The sequence below is a fragment of the Engraulis encrasicolus genome, chromosome 10, assembly GCF_034702125.1.
Source record: "Engraulis encrasicolus isolate BLACKSEA-1 chromosome 10, IST_EnEncr_1.0, whole genome shotgun sequence".
Classification (NCBI taxonomy): Eukaryota; Metazoa; Chordata; class Actinopteri; order Clupeiformes; family Engraulidae; genus Engraulis; species Engraulis encrasicolus.
The window spans coordinates 8,877,098-8,891,842 of NC_085866.1; the positions used below are offsets into that span (position 1 = coordinate 8,877,098).

General features: G+C 44.2%; 1 protein-coding gene across 1 annotated transcript in view; it reads right to left on the reverse strand.

Moving 5' to 3' along the window:
* clcn6 (chloride channel 6) overlaps nt 1-13,668 on the reverse strand; it is a 59,915-nt gene extending 46,247 nt beyond the window's left edge. Inside the window, exons 1-13 of the mRNA XM_063209568.1 lie at nt 13,569-13,668; nt 12,572-12,631; nt 12,009-12,074; nt 10,421-10,486; nt 9,987-10,053; nt 9,314-9,420; nt 8,821-8,947; nt 8,428-8,495; nt 7,552-7,610; nt 6,564-6,696; nt 5,105-5,218; nt 2,939-3,105; nt 2,117-2,237 (exon numbers count right to left, since the gene is read on the reverse strand). Of these exons, the coding sequence (XP_063065638.1) occupies nt 2,117-2,237; nt 2,939-3,105; nt 5,105-5,218; nt 6,564-6,696; nt 7,552-7,610; nt 8,428-8,495; nt 8,821-8,947; nt 9,314-9,420; nt 9,987-10,053; nt 10,421-10,486; nt 12,009-12,074; nt 12,572-12,631; nt 13,569-13,643 (1,230 nt within the window). The 5' untranslated portion in view covers nt 13,644-13,668. The remainder of the gene's footprint in view (nt 1-2,116; nt 2,238-2,938; nt 3,106-5,104; nt 5,219-6,563; nt 6,697-7,551; nt 7,611-8,427; nt 8,496-8,820; nt 8,948-9,313; nt 9,421-9,986; nt 10,054-10,420; nt 10,487-12,008; nt 12,075-12,571; nt 12,632-13,568) is intronic.
* Between the last annotated feature and the right edge of the window lie 1,077 nt (nt 13,669-14,745).

Here is a 14,745-nt window from a genome sequence, read left to right on the forward strand (position 1 = left end):
ACAAGAGACCCAGGTGAAATGGGCATGTGAAGAGTGTGTGTGAAGAGGGGTGTGAATAGTGGGAATATTTAAATCACCTTTGGATTAAAGAATGAATTTAAATGTGGTATTTTATCTCAATTTTTAATTAAAAATGTTATATTTAGGAGGTTTTTTCGAGAAACATTGAGATTTCGGAGGGAAAAGGCAGCTTATCAATTAATCGTAAGTCGATCGATAAGGCTATCAACTAATGATTAATGAATTAATCGATAATTTGCATCCCTACAGAGGATGCATTTACACACCCACAAACACACGGTAAAATACAAGCAAATACAGAGAGAGAGAGAGAGAGAGAGAGAGAGAGAGAGAGAGAGAGAGAGAGAGAGAGAGAGAGAGAGAGAGAGAGAGAGAGAGAGAGAGAGAGAGAGAGAGAGAGAGAGAGAGAGAGAGAGAGAGAGAGAGAGAGAGAGAGAGAGAGAGAGTGGGTGTGTGTTTGCTAACTGATGTAAGGCTTTTTGCTCTACTCAGATTTTGCTATATTATGTATACTGCAATGTGCAATAAAGTGTATTAGGTCTTTGTTTATGTCTTGTACTTATGTAAGCTGTCAGACACCTTAATTTCCCGCGGGATTAATAAAAGTACTCTACTCTACTCTCCATGATCAAGGGCACACAATAACACAAACACATACATGTGCACACAGAAAAATATTGCGCACAAACACACAAGCACAAACACACACAAGAACAAGTGCACGCACGCACGCACGCACGGCACGCACGCTAAAATGTCAACATGAAACATGGATGACCGAAAACAAAAGTCCTCTCAACCTCCCAAAAATAACAACAAAGCAAAGTCCATTTGTCCATCCCATTCGTCCCATGTTAGGTCATCCTAAGGGCTAAATATGGAGTGCATGTGTGTTTTGGCTGCACTTGGTAAAGGCCTCTGCCCCAGTGTAAACAAACCCCCTCTGCCCCAGTGTAAACAAACCCCCTCTGCCCCAGTGTCAACAGCCGGATCTGCCCTAGTGTAAATGCCTGTGCCCCAGTCGGGGCCGGTTTAAGGCACAGGCTAGATATGGCTGTAGCCCATAGGCCCTCACCTGCTAGGGGGGCCCTGATTGTCCAAAAGTGGAAAATTGCAGAATTGTGACAAAACGCAATGTTAAAAAAAATCTTCTGTCTTGTTGAGTGCAGGTTTTTTTGTCTATTTAAATTTTACAGTAATACTCCTCTTCACAATTGGTAGACATGTTATCCTTGTTATCCATGTTATCCTAGGCCATAATTAAGAGTCTATGTGCATTGCTCAGAAAATTTTCTCTACGGGGGGCCCCACAGCAACCTGTAGCCTAGGGGGCCCAGGCCATTTGAATCCGGCCCTGGCCCCAGTGCCCCAGTGTAAACAAGCATCTCCATGCCCCCCCCCCAACAACACACTGACTTCCAGGCCAAGGTCAGTCTGTGCTGACCACATAAACACACAGCATCAGCATGGCTAAAGCAGCCGTTAGAGAAGCTGGCCAGTGTGGAAAGAGAGAGAGAGAGAGAGAGAGAGAGAGAGAGAGAGAGAGAGAGAGAGAGAGAGAGAGCAAGAGAAAAAGAAAGAGATAGAGAGAGAGAGGCAGAGAGAGAGACAGAGAGAGAGGCAGAGAGACAGAGAGGCAGAGAGACAGAGAGAGAGAGAGAGAGAGAGAGAGAGAGAGAGAGAGAGAGAGAGAGAGAGAGAGAGAGAGAGAGAGAGAGAGAGAACATCATTGGGCTGAAGGTAGCTGTGAAGGACAGAGAGAGGGACTATGAGAGGTGATAGAAGAGGTGATAGAACATTGGTCAGATAGACCAGTGGTGTAGAGTGTGAGACTGAGTGAGTGAGTGAGTGAGTGAGAGAGAAATAAACAAACAAATAAACAAACAAACAAACAAACAAACAAAGAGAGTGACTAACCATAAAGCATAGTCTGGGAGTGTGTGCGTATGCGAGTGAGAGAGAGACTAACCAGTCCTGTGTTATTGTGAGTGGTGCGGGGACTCTAAGTGTGTGTGTGTGCGTGCGTGCGTGCGTGCGTGCGTGCGTGCGTGCGTGCGTATATATGTGTGTGTGTGTGTGTGTGTGTGTGACTAACCAGTGCTGTGGCGTTGTGTGTTGGGTTGGGAGGCGTCAGGTCTCGGCATTCTCCCAGAGTCATGGATGCCACGAAGATCACCACCGTCGTTACCATGGACACCAGCAGGCTCTCCACCACCCTGACAACCAATAGGACGAGAGCATTTACAGACCAGATCAATTTGGTGTCTCTGTGCGTCTGTAGTATTCCATTTCCTGTAGGCTTCCTGAAGCTTGTCAACTCTGCACATTCATAACATAACGTAAACATACGTATGTAGGCATAATGCGTAGGTATATATGAGCCCGTTTATATGCGCATCAATTATGAACAGGTTTCTGGAGTTACCGGTTTATTCGAGCGCTCATGTAAACTGAATAAACAGTTTTCATAACCAGTTTATTGCTGTTAACGATTTACGAGATATCCGATTCGCACAGGTAGGTTTTTGGCTGATAAACTGATTTCTCGTGTCATGTATAACCAGCATAATGTGTGTGTATGTGTGTGTGTGTGTGTGTGTGTGTGTGTGTGTGTGTGTGTGTGTGTGTGTGTGTGTGTGTGTGTGTGTGTGTACCTTCTCTCCAGCATCTGTTGCAGTATGTGTGTATCCTCAGTGTGTGTGTGTGTGTGTGTGTGTGTGTGTGTGTGTGTGTGTGTGTGTGTGTGATCAAGCCACCCTCACCTGACTCTGCGGGCTTTGGGGTGTACTTTCTTCATGCGGTAGCCTGCCAGGCGTGTGTGTGTGTGTGTGTGTGTGTCTGTGTGTGTGCGTGTGTGTGTGTGTGTGTGCGTGTGTGTGTGTGTGTGTGTGTGTGTGTGTGTGTGTGTGTGTGTCACCTGACTCCGCGTGCTTTGGGGTGCACGTTCTTCATGCGGTAGCGTGCCAGGCGTTTGTTGATGCAGTTGAAGAGGGCCCCCAGGAGCCCCCCCACTATGCCCATCAGCACGAAGAAGGCCAAGTCCACCGCAGTCCACAGGTGACACGCCTTATCACCGTCAGAACACTACACACACACACACACACACACACACACACACACACACACACACACACACACACACACACACACACACACACACACACACACACACACACACGAAAAGATCCAGCATCCAAACACACACACACACACACACACACACACACACACAGACACTTATTACGAAGAAGGCCAAGTCCACCGCAGTCCACAGGTGACACGCCTTATCACCGTCAGAACACTACACACGCACGCACGCACGCACGCACGCACGCACGCACGCACACACACACTTATTACAGTCCACAGGTGACACGCCTTATCACCGTCAGAACACTACACACACACACACACGCACGCACGCACACATGCACGCACGCACGCACGCACGCACACACACAGACACTTATTACAAACACTTAAACTTATTTCGGTATCAGTTTATTTTAGGGAAACATCTATCAGCACTAATACATACAATGTTAATGCCTGCATAAGTAACTTGTAAGGCATGTACTAAGCAAACGTTAAGGCCTACTAGGTCCTTACTAAGGATAAATTGGTAATAAATCCCTTATTGTGCATGAACAAGACATTTGCGAATACATGAACTATGTTTGATTTTGCCTTGCATATGCCTTACAAGTTACTTATACAGGCACATTGTATGTATTAGTGCTACTAGATGTATCCCTAAAATAAAGTGTTACCCTTATTTCACATGCTTCGTATATGGGTGGTTGACGTTTAAGGGCATAACGCAAAAAAAAAAAAAAGTTTTTCAAATTCCTAAAAAAAATTATGGATAAAAATCGGGAAAAAAAGAAAAAAATAAAGCACTTAGTGGTCTGTGGAATTTCACCTCATTTTTGCCATTTTTGGGAAAATGTGTCCTGCATCAACACATTGCATAGGCATGTCACACCGCAGGAAAATGGAGTCACACCACAGGGAATTCACTGCATTATGGCCATTTTAATCCTTTTGTATACATGACTGACATCTGAGCTCATGCTGACTTGATAATGATATTGTCTTTAATCTTAATATGTGTTTTCATTTATAAAAAGCGTTTTTTCCTTCTGTAAGAGCAGTCACACCACAGGACACCATAAAATGAACCTAAGCATTGCATGACAGAAAGATTGCAATATGAAGACATATTAAGAGGTTAGGAGTCACCTTAAACTTCCACAGCACTCTCCAATAACTGAGGTACTGACTGGTTAGGAGCCAGTCTTTAAGACCCTTGTAGTTGGCCTTGCAGCTTCCCATTCACAAACATTGACATACATGTCACCCCACAGGACGCAATTTGTGTTACGAAATTGACTTGTAGTTGATATTACCGTCTTGAGTTTTTTTTCACATTCACATATCTTAATGTAAAGTTAATATTTATGCAATCATGCCAAATGCTTCATACATTATTCGAAATGTTGTTGGCTAATTTATATATATATTATATTCCGGGTTTCATTAATGTTACAGTCACACCGCAGGATATTTGACATATAAACCTTTACATAAATCTTAACAAAAATGTTTCTTCTCATCTAAGACTAATATGAAACATAATGCAGTACCACATCTTCTTTCATTGACATTTGTTTTTTAAAGGAAAAACAACAGTTTTGTAGGTTTTTAACCAATGTTATGAAAAAACAAGGCGTCACGTCTCCCACCCATACACAGAAGCTGTCACACTATACCTACCCATCAACCAAAGGGTGGGTACACACACACACACACACACACTTATTACACACTAGCTGCCCAATAAAGAAAAGAAAAAACAAAAACACTCCATTTGACTCTTGTATCTATAATCCAAAGACACATGCACACACTCTGTTCTATGCAAACACACTTATAAACACATGCATGCTGAAGTCTGTCTCTCAAATACCCACCAGTGGGTTCACCTTGAACTCTGCCAAGTTCACACACTACTATGGTACCACTCTGCCCTGTAAAGCGTCCAAATAAAATGCATTATTATTTTTGTTTTATTGTTTATTACCTTGAACTCTCCAAAGTTGAGCAGGCCTGGCAACTGGAAGGCGCCCCACTTGTTGTAGTTGATGCCAGACCGGAAGAAGTTTAGAGTGAAGGTGGCCGACATGGAACAGAACAACTGGAGAGAGAGAGCAGAGAGAGAGAGAGAGAGAGAGAGAGAGAGAGAGAGAGAGAGAGAGAGAGAGAGAGAGAGCAGAGAGCAGAGAGAGAGAGAGAGAGAGAGAGAGAGAGAGAGAGAGAGAGCATAGTCTGGAAAAGTCCCAAATTTCATCTGCTTCATCTTCATCAGCAAAAAGTTTTAGAGGAGTTCCGTGTGTGTGTGTGTGTGTGTGTGTGTGTGTGTGTGTGTGTGTGTGTGTGTGTGTGTGTGTGTGTGTGTGTGTGTGTGCTGTGTGTTTGTGTTCCTGCTAAGCTGCTTTAACAAAGACTGGCGAGGTAGCAGTGCTGAGCTGCGATGGTGATTCTGCTGTTTGAAAGCCCCGTAGAGGACACTGTGTGCGCGTTTACATCTCAGTGGTTGCTGATGTAGGTGCTGGTTGCAGCAGTACGGTACATTGAAGAATGGAGGACACAGCGGAGCAGAAGGATACGCCATCGACTATTGTCCCGACACAGGCTGTGTGCTGCTGATGTGTGTAAATGTGGCTGGATAAAACCCAGACAAAGTCACATGTTTCTGAGAGCCAAACTGAGAAAAAATATTTCTTTGTGATATTCATTTGTTTGCAGAATGTCCAAAGTTGAGGTATTGAAGAAGCTACTCAATGCCTCAGAAACCAGATCGAGTTTATCCAAAAGCGAATATTTTATTTTTAAAATAGGAACTTTCAGAGCTGATCTCCCGGTTTGTGAACTCAAAGCGAACACATTCAAAAGGCCATCAATTAAACAGATATGACCAGATTCCCATGTGTAAGGTATCGTTGTTAAGCTTAGAACCTACACTATCTGCACTTAATTCAATATGCTCCCTAACCCCATTACACCACGGCTGCCCATAACCTCTCTAACGCTCCGCACGCACGCACGCACGCACGCACGCACGCACGCACGCACGCACGCACGCACGCACGCACCACTCACAATAACACAGGACTGGTTAGTCTCTCTCTCACTCGCATACGCACACACTCCCAGACTATGCTTTATGGTTAGTCACTCTCTTTGTTTGTTTGTTTGTTTGTTTCCCACGCGCACACACACACACACACACAACACCTCTAGTGTCTCCCACTCACCACTTTCCATGTGAGGGCCTGGTTCCAGAAGGAGGAGTCCTTCACACACACACACACACACACACACACACACACACACACACACACACACACACACACACACACACACACACACACACACACACACACACACACACACACACACACACACACACACACACACACACACACACACACACACACACACACACACACACACACACACACCTGGTGTCTCCCACTCACCACTTTCCATGTGAGGGCCTGGTTCCAGAAGGAGGAGCCCTCCTCCAGGCTGAAGAGGGTGCCCCCGATAGGAGCCCCGAAGGCAGCCGCCACACCCGCCGCCGCCCCCGCTGACACAAAGTCACGCTTGTCCCTTTAGAGGAGGGAGAGAGAGAGAGAGAGAGAGAGAGAGAGAGAGAGAGAGAGAGAGAGAGAGAGAGAGAGAGAGAGAGAGAGAGAGAGAGAGAGAGAGAGAGAGAGAGAGAGAAAGAGAGGGAGACAGAGAGGGAGACAGAGAAAGAGAGAGAGAAAGAAAGAGAGAGAGAAAGAGAGAGAAAGAGAAAGAGAAAGAGAAAGAGAAAGAGAGAGAGAGAGAGAGAGAGAGAGAGAGAAAGAAAGAGAGAAAGAAAGAGTGAAAGAGAGAGAGAGAGAGAGAGAGAGAGAGAGAGAGAGAGAGAGAGAGAGAGAGAGAGAGAGAGAGAGAGAGAGAGAGAGAGAGAGAGAGAGAGAGAGAGAGAGAGAGAAAGAAAGAGAGAGAGCTCTTTTGCTTTATTATTTTATCAACCAACATTTATGTGCATTAGGTTACATGTATCATGTTAATTAGATGGTGTATGAAACAGATCTTGTATTTTGATTTCTCTTTTGATCAGCCAAGCAATATCTACACACACACACACACACAGACACACACACACAGACACACACACAGACACACACACAGACACACACACACACACACACACACACACACACACAGACACAGACACACACACAGACACACACACAGACACACACACACACACACAGACACACACACAGACACACACACAGACACACACACACACACACCTTTTACTTCTCACAGCGGAAGTAGGGGAATGAATCACTGTCTCATATTAATATATATGTAATGGATCTTGCATTTTGGTTTCTATTTGAAACCGTCAAGCAATATCTGCTACACACACTGGGACACAAACGGCACACACCACACTGGGCTTCTTACCGATCACTGCGGAAGTAGGGGAAGTGAAACTGTATCTTCTTGAAAGTGATGCTCTGGAACTGTAGGGAAAGAAATGACATCATTATTACCATCATCGCCACCATTATCACTGCTAAGTGCTAACATCATCACGATGACACACACACATCAATATTAGGAGTTGTAGGAGCACTTGGACCCAATTTTCATCATCATCATCATCATCATCATCATCATCACTGCTAGTACTATCACGATAATTATACAATTGATATTAGGAGTGGGAGTTGCATATGAAACCCGATTCTCAGATGACATTGGCCCCATACGTAGTCTGTGGAAAAATCAATAGTGTTCTTAATCCTGTGGTCCCGTCTGGTGTAAGGGGCGGATTGTTAAATATGGGATTACATTGCACTTAACCTAATACTTTCATCTGGGCAACTGCCCAACATCCTGATACTTCCTTTTGGCCTGTGTTTACACAGTGGCATACTGTGCTAAATTTGAGATCAAGCCCCATGAAACCACTTTGTTTGTAATCATTGTCATGAAGAAAGAAAAGTAATTTTCCTATAATTTGGTGAAATGCACAATCAAGGGTAAAAGCAATCAGCAGATAAGGTCTCAAGCACAGTTGTATCACAAGGCTTGAAATAAAGCCACAAGACAGAGAAAGTGTGACAATATTCATTCATACACTATCTTCTTTCTGTCGTTCTTTCCATTTTGTATTTGTTTTTTTTTTTATTTCTCAACATCAAATTGTCCTACGGGGGCATGGCTTTCATTTTGTCTGTGGTTGTCATGTTGTTGACAAGCAGATAGTCACACCTGTGTGTGTGTGTGTGTGTGTGTGTGTGTGTGTGTGTGTGTGTGTCTCTTCTGTGGTCCAACCTGGGGCAGTCCAGCTCCAACGATGGCACCGCTGTGGATCATCGGCCCCTCTTTGCCCACAAACAGACCTGAATAATCAAACAACGCATCATGAAAACGTGCTCCAAACAGCAGAAGACAGAGAGTTCACATCAAACACACATGGAGTTCTCTTCCAGCCGCAAAAATGAACATAGTCAATCAACCTATACGCACACACATAGGCCTACATTCACACACACACACACACACACACACACACACACACACACACACACACACACACACACACACACACACACACACACACACACACACACACACACACACACACATAATACAGTATATACATTCACACACACATATACAGTATTCACACACACGCACACGCACCCACACACACACACAACTCACCTCCTGCCACTGCAAACAGCACTCCCACCACCTTGCACATGAAGGTTCGCAGGCGCACGATGCCAGGTATCTTCACCCCGTTCAGGTAGCTCTTGATCTCCGGGATACCTGAACCAGCTGCCACAGGCTGGGGGAGGGGTCAGAGGTCAGAGGTCAGAGCAGGGGTCATGAGGAGGTCAAAAGTCAAATATAAATGCAGTGTTACTGTTTACAAGACAGCTGTTTGCATGATACAGAACGTATACTGTACAGTATAAAGTACAAGCTATAATATATTAACAAACTCCATCTTATTATCTTTTATACATAAATACACACAAGCTATGTGCTCTATTTACACAGAACTCTTTTCTATACACAGGACCAGACGCACAGACACACTGACACACACACACACACAATAATAATTTCTCTGTGTATTTATCTTACCAGACACCCCCCCCCCCTCTCACACACACACACACACACACATCTCCCCATGTCCTTGTCTGACCTCTATGAGGACGAGGACGCTGGCGATGAAGATGAAGGTCATGTTGAAGGCCAGCAGCTCCAGCAGGGACAGCGCCAGGCAGCCCTTCTCACTGCACTCCTCCACCGCTGGGGTCAAAGGTCAAGGACAGGTCACAGGTCAAACCAGGACTCAGGAATAATAGTCCCCAGAAATAATAAACCCCGAGGTGGGCATACATTCAAAGATGCAACAAAGAGACGTTAGTCTGGGAAATCCCATGCTGCTTTGCACAATCGTATCAATCAACATGAACGCTGGATTAAACACAGTGGCCTTTGCGAGGAGGCCAATCAGAGAGCGGGGAGAGGTGGAAAGACAGTGACGCGTCACGTGTACTACTCAACAAATGGAAGCTAGCTCAAATTCTATTCCTCTCTTATCAGTGTGTTTTTGGATAGTCTAGGTGGAGATGGCGACTTAATACACTATGATAACAATGTTATGACGCTCACTGGCTTCAGGTATAATTACAATGTAATGTGCATGCAAGTTTCTAAAGACCAGTGTATCTTTTGTTAAATAATGCAGGCAGCCCATGCATGGTAGTGAACCTTTTGCCAGAGACTGAGTTATGCATTATGACATTACTAACTGTGTTACTGTGACCAAAAAGCTTCGTTTCACACTCGATGTTATCACAAGAAAAAGATACAGCTTCCAACCACACTGAACTTCAGCTGCGTGAAGAGGCGGACAAAGAAATCCACAAACAGGCCGACCTAGTGCAGAAAAACACACACACACACACACACACACACACACACAGACGCACACGCACACGCACACGCACACACACACGCACACACACACACACACACACACAGACGCACACGCACACGCACACGCACACACACACGCACACGCACACACTGCTCAATGCACATGCAGTCATTATGCTTACTTATATGGTTACTTAGAAATCAAAACCAAAACATACATTATTGTTTCATGCTAACACATTTTCTTGTGGATAATGCTATTTGCATTTTTTTAAACACAGATATCAGATGTCTGCAGCATCTGATAGACCAGTATAGTAGGGTCAAAGCATCACTCTGTGAGCATGGCAAAACAACAGAGACTCACCAGCCCTATAGATACTCCTATTACGAACACCACCATCCATTTCACCGCCTCGTACTTTTTGGCTTTCTGTAAACAGTAACAAACAAAACAGGAGCGATGAGAGTAGACGGGTGTAAAAAACACAATATTCAACCTGCAGTCACATACATACATGCATGCGCACACACACACCTACAGTACACACACAGGTGCAGAGGTACAAGTACACACACAAATGTGCACACAGACACACATGCAAACACATGTGCGCGCGCGCACACACACACACACACACACACACACACACGCACACGCACACGCACACGCACACGCACGCACACACACACACACACACACCCCTGCGGATGACTATGGATGTGGCCTTGAGTTGTCACATAGCTGAAAAGAGCCATGATGAAGCAGCAGCCAGTTATTCTCTCAAGGACACACACACACACACACACACGCGCACACACACACACACACACACACACAAACACACACACACAAACACACACACACACACACACACACACACACACACACACACGCACACACACACACACTATCCATATCTGACCTTCGCAAATAGATACTCAAAAGTACGGGAAGTGTCACGAGGGTCAAAAGAGTAACTGGTTGTGATTCACTGGATGTGTATAACAGAACATCCCGACTGAAGGATAGGAGCTGAAAAACACAACATTGTACACCATTCTGCTGGTGCAATTGAGACAATTGAGTCCCACGTAACGCTGGGCAATATGACTATATATATCGTTATCGTGATATAAAAGTGTATATCGTGACCTTTTTCCTATATCGTTTATATCGTGATACTAATTTTATCAGTTGCATTCAATTGAATATCATTTCATTATATTTCATGTTGTCACAATACACACTATAAGTTCATGCAACTGTAAAAATAACAATAAAAAGATCAATTTTGAAGAAAGGTTGTTTTGCGACATGATAAAATAAAGAGCAAATAAAGAGAATAGCTGAAAACGTACATAATTGTGCTATATCGTGATAAATATCGTTATCGTGATATTAAGTAATCCATATCGTGATATAGTTTTTTTTTTTCCATATCGCCCAGCCCTAGTCCCACGCAGTGGTTCATGAACACCCACACTACACTGCCCTGCAAAGGCAAAGTGCAGTAACTACATATTTGGTCAAAGTTGAGTTTAGACTGTAAATGGTCTACATATCACCCCCTTGACCTTGAAGACAAAGCCATTTGGCCCACATGTGTCCCGTTTAATTNAGAGATATTGCCATGTCATATTTGCAGTAACTACAATATCCAACCTGATACCGAGGCTTGGACGGCATTTTTCTTAGTTTCAATATTGGTGTAGTTACTGCACTTGGCCGTACAGTTGTAAATTGTTTATTACATTATGTGATAACCTGTGTTTATGTCTGTGTGGTCTGAGGCATTACTCAGGGTGTGTAGGTGGCCTGAGAGAGAGAGAGAGAGAGAGAGAGAGAGAGAGAGAGAGAGAGAGAGAGAGAGAGAGAGAGAGATAGAGAGAGAGAGAGAGAGAGAGAGAGAGAGAGAGAGAGAGAGAGATGCTGAGACAAGCTTGGCCCTCACCTTGTTGTCCAGTCCCTCAAGCACCTCCATGTATGGCTCATTGGTGCAGCGGTCATAGTCCAGGCTCTGCAGAAACAAAAAACAATAACAACCTCATACCACGTAGGCCACTAGCAAAGAAGATTCCCTCACAAAACACTGTATACAGACAAACAGGACATGGAGAGATTCCTGTGTTGAGACTCAATTTCAGTTTCTGAAGGCACAATAAAAAGAGTGTAGCATGGGTTAGTTGTATTGCTGTTATCAGTAGTGTAGTGGGGATTTTTAAAGTGGGGGCACACGATCATCACCAGCAATAACGCTATGTGCTCATTCTATCCTTTTTGTATTTGCATTCAAACACGGACAGAATTTCTTCAGGAGAAGTGGGTGGACTGCGTACCCCCGCGTACCATGCCCTGGTATTTATACACTATGGTTGTACACTATACAATAAATAATGCTTATTCAGGCATTAGTACAGCATTATGCTGTGTCAGGTACACATGATGATTAACTATTTAGTGTTGGTCACAGTTAATAAACAAACGAATAGTGCAGCTTCACTCTGACTCACTCACCTCATAATCCTTCCTGGGCAGAATCTCATCCTCTTCCTCTCTGGTCTCTCCCAGGATGGTCTAAAAAGTGACAACACACACACACACACACACACACACACACACACACACACACACACACACACACACACAAGTGCCATGCATATCCCGTTACACTCAGTCTCAGTCTGCAACACAGGCATATTAATTTAATAATAACAATAGTGCACTGGGGCAGCAACGCAACCATCTCCAATTCACAACATTTAAGACAACCAGCACAAGAGCCCAGGGCAGTGTAGCCTGCTCCCCCGTGTACTCTGCCCTCTCCTCCCCGGGGGAGTTAAAGGGAAGGGGCCGGTATGATCGTGTGGCTACAGCAACAGCCTCCGAGTGACTGAGCGGTCCTCTGGGGAGGGACAAGGCCCAGATGGTTGGCCAGCCATCTGGCTAATTTACACAAAGCAAGTGGGGGTGACAGGCTGTAAATTAGCAATGAGTCACCTGCTGCGGGACGGGCACTGATTTCTCGATAAACCCCAACAAAAAGAAGTTTGTTCTAATCCACCTCAAGAGACAATACTCAACAACACACCTAGCTAAAAGCTTTCATCGGGCTTAACCATAGTCTGTATAACCGTCTGCGATGACAGCTCAGATCAGAAAGGTGCTGGCTTTGGGATTTTGTAAACTCATGCTAGGTGAGTGTGTGTACATCAGAGCAACGCCCGCCAAAGCACTGAATGGACAGGCAGACCACCCCCAGCAACTCAAAAAGCCCAGTGCTGAACTTCCACTCCTTCGTTAGTAACATTAGTATGCCTTCGTTGCTTTGTTTTGTTGGTGGACTTCCAACGTAGACAGAAATGTTTTGACTTGTCCGGGCTAAGGTAGAAGAAGAACTACAGGGTGGAGCTTTCAGAGTCCCAATCCGCCGGGGCCACACAGAAAGCCGCTATTTCACCTTGTCTCGCTGTTGGGTGAGGAGCATGCAATAGAGTCAACCGAGCATCCCTACCAGTTCCTCGGGCGTCCTGGTTTCTGCATCTCTGCAACAGCACTGGCAACATAAACAGCTCCTGCAGCACGCCATCTTCACTGTTTCAGCACCACCGCCACTTCCCTCTTGTCATGTGATGTGACGGACAAAGACAGGCCACTGGGCGCAGTAATCATGATCGTCCGAGCTGCGCAAACTCTGCGCAAAAAGATGACAGATGAGAGTGTGTGTGTTTGTGTGTGTGTGTGTGTGTGTGTGTGTGTGTGTGTGTGTGTGTGTGTGTGTGTGTGTGTGTGTGTGTGTGTGTGTGTGTGTGTGTGTGTGTGTGTGTGTGTGTGTGTGTGTGTGTGTGTGTGTGTGTGGTTTTACAATTGTGCAATCGCCTGGAAAAAAAGCCACAATCACAACATAATTTGCCATATAGAAAAGATTTTCGCTGCTAATGTAGGCTATACGACAGGAACTTCATTCAAGTGGAATGTGGGTCGCCCATTTTAGTCCAGTCAGTCTAGCATTTGCCATGGGACTAATTGCAATAGCAATCATTCCAAGTTATTTTTTGTTTTTTAATGACTAGGTATATCCTAATGACATATTAAAGATCTACCGGTTTATTTTCCGTGGAACATACTTTTTTTCAAGGTCAAATTTGGAGATTCATTACATTACATTCATTTTTACATTGGGAGACAAGGAGATACCAGGTAAATGGGATAAAATGTTAAGCTATGAGATATCAATTTGAAACTTTCACAATAGTTTCTTCAAACTAAGACAGATTTTTTTTTTGTACCGCCGTATGTCAGACAATTGGCCGTACAAAAAAAGTTTGAAGAAACTTTTGTGAAAGTTTCAAACTGATATCTCATAGCTTAACATTTTATCCCATTTACCTGGACATATGATGATTAGATATGTAAATGATATAACAAATTGCAAAATAAATTATTCACACATTTTATTGATACTTAATCCCCCTACATGTAAAAAAAATACCTTCATCACTTTAGTGGAACATACCTTTTTAAAGGTCAGAAGTAGCACATTTCCCATGAATTTTGCCATAAAGTGGGTCAAATACTTTTGATATTTTACCGCACTTCTTGAGTTGTTTTACTTTTAAGTTTTTGATTTTGCATGGCTTTTATCACTCACTGTACAGCACATTGAATTATTCTGTGTATGAAATGCGCTT